The sequence below is a fragment of the Strix uralensis genome, chromosome 2 (genome assembly GCF_047716275.1).
Source record: "Strix uralensis isolate ZFMK-TIS-50842 chromosome 2, bStrUra1, whole genome shotgun sequence".
NCBI lineage: Eukaryota > Metazoa > Chordata > Aves > Strigiformes > Strigidae > Strix > Strix uralensis.
The window spans coordinates 77,900,005-77,916,039 of NC_133973.1; the positions used below are offsets into that span (position 1 = coordinate 77,900,005).

Here is a 16,035-nt window from a genome sequence, read left to right on the forward strand (position 1 = left end):
GAAGGAGTGAGAGATGTCTTGCTTAATCCTGTCAAGCACAAAATCAAGAGGACATTCACAACTCTTCTACAGCATCCCACCACTAAGCAAATAGTTTTTGCTTAGCTACATAAGGACAGAAGTTACTTTGGCAGGTTGCATCAGCTCCCAAGTTTGATTTCAGTGTTTGAGATCTTGCTACCACTGGTATAACCAAGGAGGCAGCTGTTGATGGAACCTGAACACAAATGAACAACACAGGGCAAAAATGATTTGATACTTTATCGTAAGTAACACAGTCAAAGACTTTGGCCTCTGAACTCATCTACCAAGACCATCCAAACTGGCAGTCGCACACATCACTGCAATGGCCAGGTCATTCCCACAAACAATGAATAACTGGAGATATCCAAGTCACTAAGACAGATGACATTAGTTGAACTATTTCCCAGTGTAAGCACCCAAGGTAGTGATTGAAGGATGTATGATGGACATACACAACGTATGTATAATTTGACAAAAAAAACTAGCTTAGACTTAATACCACCACCCTATTTTAAGCACACAGAACAGCACTTCAAGTAGCCTTTCTCTCATTTTCCTTTAAATAATTGGATCTTCTTCAATGCACACAGCTAATGCTTAACCTTGTACAGATAGGTTTGATTGGTTTTTAACTAAGGATCCAAAGAGCTAAGCAGACACTATTTCACCCTTACAGCATTTTGAGACTCATCCCTAGTCCATGAACTCAAAATGTCAGCGTCTCATTTAATACACTTCATGTTATCTTTACGAACTGTTATGACTATATTAATGCATTTCAGAGATGGCAGCTTGGATTTCCTTTCTCTTATGAACTATTACAAATTAAAGACCCTATTTGTATTTTGAAGCTAAGACAGCACTGTACACTGAAGCACAGTAGACATATTTTCAGCTTCCTCTTTGTAATGCACTATTTGTACTCCCTTCCCTAAGGTCATGAGTTGTACTTTTTCCTGTCAATCTTATTCCCTCATTAGGTTCTTCAATCTTGATTTTTACTTACTACTTTAGATTTTTTCACAGTCTCCAGCTCACAGCAGAGTCCACACAATAAACAAAGTTATCCAGACACACTGGAGAGAAGATCAATTCATTTTCTCAAGTCTGTTCTAGACTGGTAGAACATGTTTTCTTTTTTTAAACAGCTTAAGTCTACTTTCAGAATGAATTCTTGCCAGTGAACAAGGCTGTGCAGTGCTGCTAAACAGCAAATCCATTTATCCTAACAGCAGATACCATATACGTAAGATGGAATACAAGTACCCATCAACATGCTTCAGTTTTACTAGAGCAATCGCAGATCATGCCGAGTAGGTTGTATTCATATCCACGTAACCCTTGGCTTCCAAAAGAATTAGAATTTATCATGATGTCTGCCACCCATGCATTAAGAATTCATTTCACAGTCCATTGAGCACCTACAAGCTACTATACTCTCCCAGTTATGGCTACCAGTTAAAATCCAGACCAAGTATACTCTTTATTCACCTCAGAAAGAATTACTTGGCATAGAAACCCAGCAGTAGGGCATTTTTCCTGTCTCAGAAAATCCAGTTTCAGTCCCTTGCTCTACCTACAGCCTTTTTATATGAACTGAGCCGATCATGTAAGAATAGGACCACAAAAGGACTTGGACAAAAGCGCTGTCAAAGTCCAAAACTCCCAACAGTTCTCACCTTTCACTTAACGGTGAAAACACCCATGTTGTAACTACTTTCACAGATTCCATCAACCATGCTTCAGTTTTTCAATGTTGAGCAACCCGCCACCTATATTCACAAGTCCTGTTCTGCATAAAATACACATTTTTTTTTCCTGATAGCTTGTCTGAGGGATGTCTATTAAATCATTACGCACGGTTTTAACTCCCTTCCAGATTTCAACAAACTATTCCAGGACATGGGGGCACTCCCAGTCCTTTCTGCTATAGCAGTTCTTGCAGGCAAGGAATAATACTATGTTCTCTCCAGTCAACAAGGATATACAAGTATGACTACACTTGCTGTTATATCACAAAGGAAACAATCTTCCTATTCTTCCTACAAGCAACTTAAAATATTTTTTAAATAGACAAGAAACTACAAAATCTGAAAACAGGTGAGTAGCTATACAAGTACCTTACTTGTCTAGATAGCCATTTTACCACCTTCCTGCCATGCTGCTGAATATTCAAAGCACCTCAATATCCTCATCAAATGCAACAGCAGCTCCAATAGGCCTGTTCAGCACACCTGGTAGGAGAGGGCATTCCTCTGGAAAGTAGGAAGCAATGAATTGGATTCACCAGGCACAGAAACAATTTATACCGAGTTCTATACCATCTCCTAAGATCCGCTTTTCATAGCCTTTTTTGCGTATGTCAGCAAAACAAAATTCAGGTTTCACTGCTACTCTTACACTTGGAACACTTACCTACCAGGTGTCACTGTCTAGCCTAAACTAGGGAAAGAGCAAGGTAACATTTAGACGAGCAAAACACAGAAGAGTTCACACAAAAAACATGCTAATTATTTGTCCAATCCTCTTCCCTCTTGGTATCACCCCTCCTTTCAAGCACATGGAGGAAAAGAACATACACAAAGATACTTCAGAACCAGCAACATGCCCACCCACAGTAATCAACAAGCCTACATAAGAGTTGCAAGCCTTGTTGAACTACCAAGAATCCCATCTAGCATTTGAATTCAAGTAGTACTTACAGCATTGGCATCAACATCACTGTGTATGGCAACTGTTCTAATCCCCATCTTCTTACATGTTTTGATGACCTACCACATAAGAAGTGACAATTATCAATATTTAAAATACCAATAGTTTAAGAATTAACTACAACAAGAAAAAACTTAGAAGACTACATACTTACTCGGCATGCAATCTCTCCTCTGTTGGCAATAAGGAGTTTCTCAAAAGTCTGAAGGGAAAAAAACAGTAAGAATCTTGAGATGAACGACACACAAGCTTTTCTCCCTCCAGAAACATGCATTCTTTCCTCCTCCACTTTCACTAAACCCCTGGTTTCTTCATGAGCTTGTAACTCTGAGATCACCTACTTTTAAAGGGGTTCTGCTGATTGAACAATGATGATATAGCATAAACAGTATGCTATACTAGATCTACCTAGCACACACACAGGTTCAGAAGAAAAAGGTGTTGACTATTCACACCAGTATTCCCTGGATCTCCTTACCATGCACTGTGCAGAAACTAGAATTACAGAGGCTCTAGGAGCCAGTCAAGTCCAGAGAAGAGACATGCTGGCAGGTACAGTGGTCAGTGCCTCTAACCAGCACAGATGACCTGGAACACAATACTCATCTGTTATGGGAGATGTTTAAAAGACATTCCAAGCATAAGGAGGAGTGGTTCCTCTCTGCCTAGGGCATGGGGGGCAAAAGACCAACACTCCCACCCTGTACAGGCGTGCTTGCTGAGTTGGACTAGTCTTGCCCCTTCCTGTAGCTGAGCTTTATGTGAGGAACCTGACAAAATCCTACAATGCCATGACGACACTGTTACACACTCAATACTAAGCAGCAATCAAAGTGCAACAGAACAGCAAATCAAGTTTACTAGACCCCTGAAATTCACTGTCACCTTTCACACTGGAGTGCACTTAATATTGTAAATATACCTTCAATACTGCTATTGTGCCTTTAAGAAGGGGATAACAAGCTGTCAGAAGTCAGTAAGCCTTACACCCTAGACAAAAAACTTCCCATTTAGAAAGAGTGGGGGAGGAGCAGAGTTGCTCAGCATAAAAATCTCATTGCTGGGATTAAGGGTTATTGCTGTCACTGGCCTTGCTACTAAATACACAGGTGTGCTTTGATACTGCACCTGCTTGGTTGTAAATACAGGCTGCCACTGAAAGGGACAATCCTGCTTTAAACACTTACCCCACTGCTTTCCATGCAGCAGACCTAGCAGGGATGCAGCTTCAGGACACACCAGTTCACCACACTAATCAAGCAGTTCTACTCTGCCTCCCACACTCCGAATCAAAAAGCAGGATAGGGAACCAGCAGGACTCCCCTTCAGGGGCAGCCTGCAGTCATACCAGGTGCGGTTTATCAAACTATACCCCAAGACATTTGATAGCTATTCTCCCTCCCCTACACCAAACAGCGAGTTTCCATATGGGCTGCAGGGAGAGGAAGTATTGCCACTGCAACAATGAAACTGTTTGTTATCTCCATAGTCATTAATTTGCTGCAAAAGCCCAACAGGAACTGCTATTGACAGACTAGGGTATATATTGCTTGCTCCCCTACTCCAAAGACATACTCGAGGTGCCCTTGACCAAATTTGTTTCTTCAAAGTCAGAGCTGAGCTGGCATCACATGATCAGTTTAAAAATACTACCATGTGATAAAAACGTACAGAAATTAACTGATAAAACCCTCCAGGTAACAGCTGCAGCAAGCTTCTATGGTAAATTCAGCCCAATCTGCTGAGGAATGCATACCACTGCCTAGTACACAGGCACATGCACAGTCCACTCACAAGACAGATGTTAAACATCTTTAAGCAAGCTCAATTATCATAGGTACAAATACTGTAAGAATACCAGAAGAGCTAGCAATTTGTTTGGAAAGCTTTTTTAGCTGGGGACCTGGTCTAAAACCCAGTGCAAAAACTGAAAGGTTTCCAATATGCTTACAGAAATTGTTCTGTATTTCAGCATTCTAGGTACCTGAAGCTTTTTAGGCATACAGATTTGAGCAGGAATAAAAACAAAGCTCCCAAATACTTGGCATTGAAGAGTTTAATGACTCAAATACTTCATCAACTAAGTTCTTGGGATATAAGGGTTGTTTTATTAATCAAGTATGGTCACAGTGCAAGACAAGACTCTCAGAATCAAGATGTTAAGAACATTTGATATTCGTTTTAATTTTCTAATTCTGCAATAAAGACACTAACAGGAAGAAACTGGACTCTTGCTCCAAGAGTCTCAAATCCAGCATGTAAAAAAAAAAATTCACATGCTGCTTTGAAGTAACTTGCAGCATTTCTTTTTTATGTCTATTCCACTAATTAGCTTTAAAAGGTCTCATATGAAAGTCTTGTCATTACAAAGACAGTGGAAGGGGCAATGAATGGAAAAAGCATAAAAGCTTAAACTATCTGTAATAGGCACTAGCTGGAATGACATAGTTCCTAGATTAGAGAAACCAAATACCCAATTACATTGTCTAAACATAACTATGCCTTCAGAAAAGGAAGGGGACCTTGATTAAGCAAGGACCTTAAGAATACAGATTTCTTCAGAAGACTTCTTTTTAAGCCACAGTTCTAGGTACATATTGTTTTTCCCTGTTTTCTAATACTGTTTCACTCCTGGTTAATTGCTTCTACCCTGGTATATAAGGGCAAGCCTATCAGCCCTGAATTGTCAGCATTCTTGCCCTTCAATATTAGCGTACCTTCAAGCCACATTATTTTTCCAAGTGTGTTACTTCAGAGGCCATGCCAAGACAATCTCCCACAAGAAAAGTTTTTCTTGGCTCATAACCGTAAACTGAGATTGCTACTGCACAAATCCCAAGATAAGGATTTACTATTCTCTGCAGGCCTTAAAGGCCCATCTTTATCCAAGCTCTAAAGTTCTCACTGCTGCATCAGATCATCTAACAATCATGCTGCCACTATTGCATACTCTTCTTTCCATGAAAAGCTTTTGGCTAGTCTAGCTCCCAGATGTTTCAACAGGCCTATATCTCCCACACCATGCCAAATATTAATAGCTGTTTCATAGTTATAACAAGTTCAGGCCAGTATAAAACTTTCCCAAGCTCACAATCACATATCCAGCTTAAGGTATGCACTTGAGAAGTATACTGCAAAAGCAACTTCCTTTTTGGTTTAAAAAAGGAAGAAAAACATTCTATTAAACCAGTGACTATACACAACTTGTACGAGGAGAACTACCATTGTTAGTAGCAGCACAGGGGAGAGGATAGCTTTAAAAGCCAAGTGTCAGTGATACAGTAAAATGTTAAAGAGAAAACATGCACCATATTACTTACCTTTTCATTTGGATCATACACAGAAGAATACAGTTTATGTGAAGTTACAAGGCACCATCTTGAACACAGTGTTTCACACTACAGAAGAAAGAGGGAGTTAAACATTTTTCTCCTGCTACAGTATTCCAGCAAGATAAAAACAGTTCATATACTGACATCTTGAGGAAACTCTTCCATATCCTTCCATTCCCCCACCAAGTGGATGAAAGCTTATAAAGATCTGCCTTCCCCCAAGCACAAACCAACAAACGGTAACCAAAAACAATTCAGAAGCTTCAGATACAAAGTCATTAGCTTAGGTATAAATTATTTTTAATAAACCCTCCATTATAACATCTTCTTTCCTTCTTGTTCCAAGAAATACCTACCAAGAAGTTCTCAAAAGGGCACACATGCATTTGTCTGTACACACTGTGGGTGGGGAGAGGCCTTCACTGCTAGGGAGCTGTTGGGCATCAAGCAGGTAAAGGACTGGGTCAATATGGAGAGCAAAAGCAGAACAGACTTTAGATGCTAGTTCAGCTCCCAGTCTTCCCTACCACAACCCCTGACAGCGGTCTGAGGAAAAGAGGCCTCTTTCTCCTTTTCTCCAAGACTTCTGCTCTGAACCAACTTCTACAGAGACAGCTCCTATAGTTTAACAATTTTGCATGGTATGTCAGGAAAAAGCAGCATACATGTGCTATTTCTAAGCAAACACGATAGATGATACAACAGATCTGCAAGTGTATCAAGGAGATTCAGACAGGTAGGTCAATTCACAACATAAGGGTAGCTACAGTTAACTGTAAACAAAAATAATCAGACACATGAATGATTCCACACCAAAGTTGAATCAATACAGACAGCTCTGGGAGAACTACGCTTGCTCACCCAGTTGGAATCAAAAAGACTGTAAAAAGCCTTAATACTGAATATTGTCTAGTAGGAAGCACAAAACAGCAGTGACTGGCAACTGCCAGAACTTGGAACCTGTCAATTCTGCCTAAAAGAACTATTTTCAGAAATTGCAGCAATCTGAGGAAATAATAAAGTAAAGGCTCTCCTGTGAGAAGATCGGGGAAAAAAAAAATGCATACTGACTACACTAAAAAGGAGGACAAAAAATAAGAAAGTATATGTTTATATAAAGAGATTAATTAAAGAATTCATCTGCCCCTTCCCCCCCTATGTCTAGTGAACATAAGATAATTGAAAAATTGATAAAATTCTAAGTTTACTGTAAGCTCATACTGGCTCTGAAGTACCAGTGGCTGGTAGTAACTGGAATGAGAACACTCCCTACACAGTTCTGATCTAGTTTGAAGATACTTTCCATGTTGCATCACAGAAAGCAGAAACTAGCCAAGGACTGGGAAGGACGTCACATTTGTAATGCAACTGATATTATAATGTTATAAAGGAAAAACAATGTATTTCAACACAAGTCCTGTTAAAGAAAGCCTTAGAGCACAGACACTACCTTATGTCAGCTCAGACCGAGCTTCATGAGTAGAAAGCTGCTACAGCTTCACAAACCATTTAAATGCCAATCACTAGTGACAGACATAGCATACACTGTCCCAGGTAATCCAGATAAACTAAATTATTCTGGAACAATTCAGATATTCTTAATTATTCTGGAAGAGTCAGTGGAAAGCAACTGTTCCGCCCTGTTTCACATGCAGGGTTTTCTCTCATTCGTTTTTTTGTTTTGGTGGGGTTTTTTGCTTCTTTCGTTTTTTCATTTCACTCTCCAAAAACAAAACCCAGAATGACAACCTGAAATGCAAATCATCTGATGTGCTGCAATCAGAACCACCAGAGGGTTTCTTTTTTTGCAGGGGTACATTATTCTTCATCTGAGGACATGATAGTACAAGCTGTTTCAGGCATTACAGAGGGAAGATACGGTTAAGGACAGAATTCTACCAACTGCAACCACACCTACCAGCCAGTCATTACGCCAAGTTTACACCAAGACTCTTACACCTTCAGTGACCGTACTGCAGTCTAGATCCTGTCAGAGGAAAGAGCAAGGATGGCTATAGCAGAAGCAGCAGAATATACTCTCCTGCTCCAGAGTACGCACAGTTAAGCAGATTGCGTCCCTTTCCTCTCAAACACTATTGACAAAAGTGCTTGTGGGACCACAAATAGTCCGAAGAAGGTCATACAGGACACACACAAAAAAATCTCCACTGAGTTAATATTATTCATTGAACAAAGTGCTTGTTAAGGGTCAGTGGGGCTAATCTAAATACTTGCAGTTAGCTGGGGGGGGAAGGGGCAAGGGACGAAAAGCTTCTGAACTTGTAAACACCTTTTATACAAAGCTAGTTTTGAATGCATATGAGGAGCCAGAAAAGCTATGCCACAGATGGAGACTGGAAGGAAAGGCTATGATGGGAAAATTAGTTAGCATTAAGTTTCAGAATCTTAGCCATGTGCCGTCTTGAAAAAAAGCCCTGTTCAAGCGTTTTATACAGAAAGAGTAAAGGTACCAAGCAATTAAAAAACTGGAAAAGCATTAAACCACACTCAGCTCTGTTTTTACACTACAGAATTGGACAGATTTCACATAAAAATCTTGTAATAGCCTAACCTAATTATGCAGCTATGTTTAAAAACTTAACTACCTCCTCTCACACACACACTAAAATCGCTTAGAGAACCACGTTCAGCTCTGAATTGAATACATGTGGGGTAATTTCCTAAAACAAATCAAGCCCATTGCTCAACTCAGATGCAGAATTCCAACTCTAATTCCCAGTTCTGGAAAGAAGGGGTTGTGGGGTTTTGTACGTATCTATACCAATACACACTAAGGTTTAAAAGCTTGTATAATCTAGAATCCACTTCAAGAAAAGTCTTTTTAGATGTCTGCTCCCAGCCACTATGAGCAATTAAGTACTTAAAAATAAACAGACATGTTGTAAATAATGCACAGCTAGGGCCACAAAGGAACACTGCTAAATTGCCATCTCCAAATCAGCAGCTACTCAGGTGTCACTTACCCCTGGGCTTCCAAGCTCCTGCTATAGGTAGGTTCATTAAAAGCTACACCAAAACCTCCAAAGAACTCTCCAACCACCAACCCAGCCAAGCCAATCTAACCCTCAAGCTACATTTTTAACCAGCTGCCTCCCCAAAACCACATGTGTTCTATTATACCTTACATAAAAACATATTTCAGCTCAGAACACAGCCCAGAGAGCTCAGCTTGACCTAGTGACATTTTTGTACCTTGCAAAACTAGGAGAGAGCAGTATAGTCATTGGGTATAACCTATTTTCGTCATCACTTGTTACTTCAGTTTGATAAAGCTTTTAACTCTTTAAAGCTCAAAAATGCAGACTATTCATTTATGAGAGCTCAACTCCAGATTTCTGAGTTTGGCTTGGAGTTTCCCACCTCTACAGAATCCTCAAATAACAGCTAGTGTTAGTACTGTATTTTGAAAAACCATCCTGTTTTATCTGTTAATTGCACAATAGCCAAACTGAGCTCAAAACCTATGAGCTGTAACAGTTATAAAATAAAAATCCAGCTACACAGTAATTTGTAGAATGGTAACTCATCACACGCTGCCGCTTTGAGGTCTAGCAGAGAACCTCCCAGGGACCCGGTGCAGCCCTAAGAAACCTCTTCAGGTGGTTTAAGGACACAGCATACAACAGCAAAATAGAAAATTAGCTTGCTATTTAGAGATGGCTTACATGTGTGTTTGTAAAGGTTTATTATGTCCCTTATCGAGGAAAGATATTTCCCTGTCATACTGGTCATCTTGTAAATAACCTGTTGATACTGAGCTTTACAGGCAGAAAAAGGTCTCAGTGTTGAAATGGAGATGCACAGTTACAGATTCCAGGCAGGAAAGGCATCATATACTAATGTTTGCTTTAACAAGTCTAATATGGGAAGGAATGTATACTTTAGCCTTACTAAAAAAATACAGTAAGCAATGCCCAATAGTAACAGCTAGAGTAGCATACTTATTTTCACAAGCCATAAATTCTACCTCTTCCACCCTCCACTAGCAATCCTGCTAAGATTTTTGCCCCTACACTTTCAGAGATTCAAGTTTAAAACAGCATGAAAATAACCTCTTTATATTTGCAGCGTATTTCCCATTAGCCATAAGTATTCCTGAATAATTGTAAACATGAAGAAAATGTCATTTGCTTCCATATTTTGATTAAACAACAACTGTTCCCAAATCTTTTTTTATTTGAACTCACTTGACATCCTAATCCCATTTATGGACCTCTACTGATAAGAGTATGTATAAAGCATATAGGAAGCAGTGTCTGCAAGACTTTTAATCTGTAAGGCTGAAAACGTAGCTTATTAATACAAGATTGTACAAATCTTGTAAACAGGAAAGCAAGCATTACACTTCTGGGTTTTTTTTTTTCCTCCAGTGAAGCACTTTCCCTTTCTTTGTACTCCCTGAAAGAGTGCTGAACAGCCAAGCACTTGGAACTGTAAGAAGTTCCTCCTGAAGCCAACTGCAAAGATGTAGTATAAGGTTCTGCAAGGTACGCTGTACTGTACATAACAGTTCTTTCACTCTTACCAGGTTTGAGAACCACCGGCAATTCTAAGAGAAAGAAGAGAAAATTCATTTTTTGTATTTGCCAACACAGCACACAAACTACAAACAAGGAAACACTCACCCACCTAAGGCTTTCTTTTAAAAAAAACCTAAATCACTCCTACACCCACGACCCTCTCCTTTGTGCCAGTCTCAAAAATCTGTATAGTCACACAGTGAACCAGACCAGGGAAGACATCCATCCTGAGAAGATACTCACACAGGGTGGGAAAAATGTGTTCTCAGTCAGCTTTCAGCCCAGCTTATCCACTTAGATATTCAAGCAGCAGTGCTGGCACAAGCTGGAGGGAGACAGGAGCTCAAAAGGAATGACCTGTGATCAAGACCTAGCAACCGCAGAAAGTTGGAACAGTTTCTCAAGACAGCTTGAACAGCTCCAGCAAGGCTAGCACCTGCGAAATAGGTCACAGCACTGCAACAGTCATGCAAGAACCACCAATGCAAGTTTGGAACAGACAAAGCAACTAGAAAATTAACACACATACAGAGTGTTTCAGAACGAGACTGACATTTTTTACTCAATGTGAACTTTAACGAACTCTTAACTTTTTCTGCCATAACTAAGACTTGCCCATTGTAGATGGCACAGAATGCTTTGCCTACACAATTTAAACAGCAATTCCTGGGAGCAAGAAGAAAACTGGAAAAGTCTACCTGTAGTATGCTTCAAGGGTGCTTGTAAGTACTAAAATCTGAACTCCAGAAGTTTAGGGCTACATTCATCTCCACAGATTGGTGACCATTTCAATTCTCTTCCCTAAAGGCAAATGATACCAATCTTGCTATTCCATCAACCCAATGCTTCTGTGCTCATAAACAAGGGGAAAAACATTTCCTTGGAATAACAGAACATTAAAAATAATGTCACAGAAGAGAGCAAGGAGCTCCCACTGTACAGATAACTTCCATGACTTAAAAATGGTGGGTTCATAGATAACAACTTAGGAGGGCACAGATGGCAAAGAAACTTTCCATACATTTAGTTCAGTGGTTAGAAAACTAATCTACACTGATAAAATCTGTATCGACAGTTTACTCTTGATTTCATGATGTATAGTATTTATCACTTTCTTCTACATTATTTCAAACAGTCTGACAGCTCTCTCACAAGAGTTTCAAGACTGAAATATCAAAAGCCATCTTTCATCCTCATTCTGTAACTACAGCCTTCTCTCAACATCAGATTTTCTCCCAGCGCCAGAAGTGCAAAGCACTCTAAAAAGTAATTTTGGTTATATTCTAAACAGAACCAGTTCTGCATAAAAGCTAAACAGAAGTGCTAAGCATTAGATTAGAAATGCAGCAATGAGTTGAATCCCCAGCTCGGTGTTTTTGCACTGTCCCTTCTCAGGTCTTGTTTACCGATTCTCACATGAGAGAGGCAAAAGAAGTTAAGGACAACTCACTAGCTACTAGCCCTTGCAAAAAATGTAAGGGCTCCAAGCACATTAAAGTCTGAAGACATCAATTATATTATTTGCCTATGTTAGCAAAATATAAAAGAATCTATGAAAGTAATTCTCATGCACATTTATTAAATGTTTTCCAATATACTGATGTCTCAAAGGTGACTTTGATACACAGACATTAAGGCCTAGAATTCACTTCAGTTGAATGTCACAAGTCACAAGCTATAAAAATACTTTGTTTTACAAAGGTGTCATTCATGTAACATTTCTGTACTGTTTACACTGATGCAGTCAGACCACACCATTCAGATGTTAGAAGGAAGGAGATGGAGTAGGCCTTTCACAGGGAGGCTCCAAAGGACTGACCTCAAAAGTCTTTGGACTATTTAGTGGGAAGAACAGAAGTCTTCCACATCTATATACACATACACATGTATACAGCTACCAAAAATAAAGTCTTCAAACATCAAGAGTCCTCTGCTAACTCCAAATCATTGTCTCCACCCAAACTTCTTTTTCTTTGCTTTTCAAGAAGCTTCTCTCGTGTACACCCTCACAGCAAAACAGGTCTGCTGTGCATATTTCCTAAGGAAAAATACTTGGATAAAGCAGATCCTTTTTCCTCTTTAACCCCTTCTCAGAATGCCCTGCCCACATAAACCACCTCTTGTACATGATCTCTAAAGACATGTGAAGAGTTCTTTACACTATTGTTATGGGGTTACATTTCTAGAGAGAAACCTATCCCACGCCCTCAGGGGTACACAGAGCAAATACTTTCTGCAAGCTGCTCCCCTCTTCTCCACTGGAACTTGCAGATCTCGCACACACATTTTCCTTTTCAGGAAAAAAAAAATGTAAATTCTTACTACTGTAAGCAATTAGAAGTATTTTGCACCACTTTTCCCATATATAAACTAGCTGTAGTGTCATCCAACTGTTAAACAACACTATGTGCTAATGCTGCTTGTTCTTATCCTAAATAATCTCCTCTTTCTTTTAACACAATCTGTAGAAGTAGTAGAGAAAACATAGCAACTGCCTCAATAAAGTTACCCCATAGTCTAAGGAATAAGGCTTTCTAGAAGTTCAGTCTTCACCAAAAATTATTACAGTTCTGCAATGAATTTATTGCATTTCCATGAAAAGTTAAGGAGAGTAAAAAACCACAGTAAATCTTTAAGTGACAGCTGAAAGATCCATAAGTATCTGGGGTAAAGGGGGGAAGAGTCAACACAGTTTCACAAAGCAGTAGACTTTTTCTAATGAGCTAAGATTTTACTACTAAAAATAGTACAAAACTACACTCCACCCCCGAGTTTTGATAAGCTCCTGCTTAACAGAGGGACAGTATGGAAGTAAAGAGGGAGCAGCACATAACTTAATTCTGTGCTGCTGGGGAGGGTTACAAACAGAAGAAAAAACGCCACTCCCAGCAGCACACGGACGGAACACCCCAAGGAAGACAGTCTTGGATGCCGCCAGCCCTCAGTAACCCAACCCAGGACCCAGCTTTTACAGTCCCACCGCCTTCAGCCGGCCCCCGCAGACCACCGCCCGGCCGGCTCCCCGCCGCCTACCCCAGCCCCCAGCCCGGGGCGCCCAGGCCGGTATCGGCCCCCCGGGAGCCCGAGGGGCAGCACACACACCCCCCGCTTCCACCCGCAACCTGTCACCGCCGCAGCAGCGCGGCCGCTCCCCTACGGCCCCTCACCCAGCCGGGGGTGGGGGGCACCCCCCGACAGCCCCAACCGTTCAAGCGGGGACGCCGCCTGCCGCAGTCCCACAGAGGGGGGACAGCACCCGCCCAGCGACACACACACACACACACACCCCACCGCAGCCCCTCACGGGGGAGGGGGACCCGCCCCGGCCCTTTACACAGGGGCACCCCCAGCCGCCCCGCGCAGAGCGGCCCCACAGCTCAGCGCCGAGCACCGCGCAGGGAACAGGGACGAGACCACGCTCCCAGCCCCCCCGGGTCGGCCCGCCCTCCCCTAAGGCGGCTCTCACCCTCAGCAGCGCCCGGAGCCCCCGGCGGCCGCCCGCGGCCCCCCAGCGCAGCGCCGCCGCCATATCTGCCGCCGCTGCCCGGCCGCCCTTTCACCCGCGGCGGCGGCGGCGGGGCCGGGCCGCCCGCAGCCAATCCCAACAGCCGCCGCGGGCGCCACGGAGCAAGCGCGGCCGCCGGCCGGGGCGGGGCGCGAGGGGCCGGGCAGCCGCTGCCCGCGGGTCCCGGCAGCTGCCTGCGCCTGCCTGCGGCGCGGGCGCGCGCTTCCGGGTGTGCGCACGTGCAGTCTTTGCAGCCGTGCCTGCCCTCGGGTGCGCGCGCGCGGAGCGGGATTTGCGCGTGTCGGCGCCCCCGGGATGTCCGCCGCGGGCTCTGCCTGTGTGCTCGCCCCCGGGGGTAACCGGGTGCGCGCCCGCGCACACACACCCCCCACCCCCCTCCCCGCGGGAACGTGCCTCGGGGTGCGCGCAGCAGGGGTTCGTGCTCGCGCGGCGCCTCGGGGGCTGCACGCTGCTGGAGGGTCTCGCGCGCCGGGCGGCATCCGTGCGTGTCGCCGCAGCCGTAAGCGCGGGCCTGGCTGCGAGCGGCGGCGGCACCGAATTCGGGAATAAAGCCTCTTCACGCCGGCGGAGCATTAAGAAGCAGGCACGGTCCTTCGTGCGGCGCTGGGTGCACGGGGGATCGCTCCACCTGACGTGCGCACCCAAAGGCACACTCGTTATATACATTAAAAAAAAAGAATATTTGTATAATTCCCGAGAAGTACCCGCTGATTTCCAGGGAATCTAGTGCACGAGTTAAGTACCTGCCTATTTCCAGGAAACCTAATGCCTACATGTTGAGACTGCCTCCACTCGCACAGCCTTGCTTACCTTGTCAGTACAGGGTGTACCGAGCTCGGGAAGGGTCGCTCTTCAGCACGTAGGCTTGCTTAGCTTGTCGGTGTGAAGCTTGTACGTTATTGGTATATTAACTAAATTGTTGTAAGTTTTTGGTATCAACGGCATAAGGCCATACACACATATAGAGCTGTCTGCAGCTGCGCGGCTGCTAAGAATTACAGCAGCACAGGCCCGGCAGTGCAAGGAGAAGATTCCTTCACCCTCTGGGCTGCCCTGGAGTAAAGGTGAAAATCGTAACTGCCAGCCCGGCCCGCTCCAAGCTCCCGCACTATGAAATGCGAGCAAGGCTGGCATGAGTGACAGGAGAGGGGTGCTGCTAATCCTCTACTTCCAGTCGTCTGCAGGAACTACTTAGTGCTCTGCTCTCTGGCACACGATACTCTGAGTCAACCTCTTCTGAAATTACCTGTGCAGCTGGGCTCACGTTCACTGCTGCAGGTATCCTGGGTCTTGGCTGATGGAGGTGACAGAACTGTGCCATTCCTCAAGTAAATCGTCATCCATCCCTGGAAACTATGAGAGTTTTACCATGAGCACAGTGCTTAAGAAGCATCACTGTTACCATCTTGGATTTTTGTTGAAATACAACAGAGGTATAAAGCTGCCCACAACACTGAAATGTGATGTCATCCAAGATGTTCAAATCAGTGTTCACAAGGCAAAGGAACAACAGTTTTTTCTTTAAATAGTGTTACTAAAACAATGGTGATGCAGGAAAGGAGGGTAGACCCCAGCCTCCTCTTCACCCTCACTACAGTAGCAGAGCAAGACTACAGTTTCTGAAGCTGAAAGACAACTATTCTTAGCTGAGGAAAGGGAGTATACCATAGGCAGTTTGCAATTCACCCATGACATGCTTTGCCACAGGATCCCAACAGGGCTAGAAGACAGAAGAAAAAATGACATCCATAGGAAAAACATATATGAGCAATATACATAGTTACATTAGGAATAAATCCCTTAGACTTTAAACACAAGCTGGGTCCTCACGCAGGGTAAGAGGACATCTCCTATACAGTCAGATCATTGTGTAACTGCAATAACCATTGTTAGGGAGGTA

General features: G+C 43.0%; 1 protein-coding gene across 4 annotated transcripts in view; it reads right to left on the reverse strand.

Moving 5' to 3' along the window:
• Positions 1 to 14,184, reverse strand: part of PCCA (propionyl-CoA carboxylase subunit alpha) — a 288,817-nt gene extending 274,633 nt beyond the window's left edge. For 3 of the 4 annotated variants that reach the window (XM_074859348.1, XM_074859350.1, XM_074859349.1), the window contains exons 1-2: positions 2,891 to 2,940; positions 2,727 to 2,795 (exon numbers count right to left, since the gene is read on the reverse strand). Coding sequence is in view for 1 of the 4 variants with exons in the window: in XM_074859347.1 (XP_074715448.1) it covers positions 2,727 to 2,795; positions 2,891 to 2,938; positions 6,057 to 6,134; positions 14,076 to 14,138 (258 nt within the window). In the remaining 3 variants the exon portion in view is untranslated. Of the gene's footprint in view, positions 1 to 2,726; positions 2,796 to 2,890; positions 2,941 to 6,056; positions 6,135 to 14,075 lie in introns of those variants that run through there. The other variant, XM_074859347.1, reaches the window with a different exon arrangement.
• Positions 14,185 to 16,035: the final 1,851 nt, after the last annotated feature.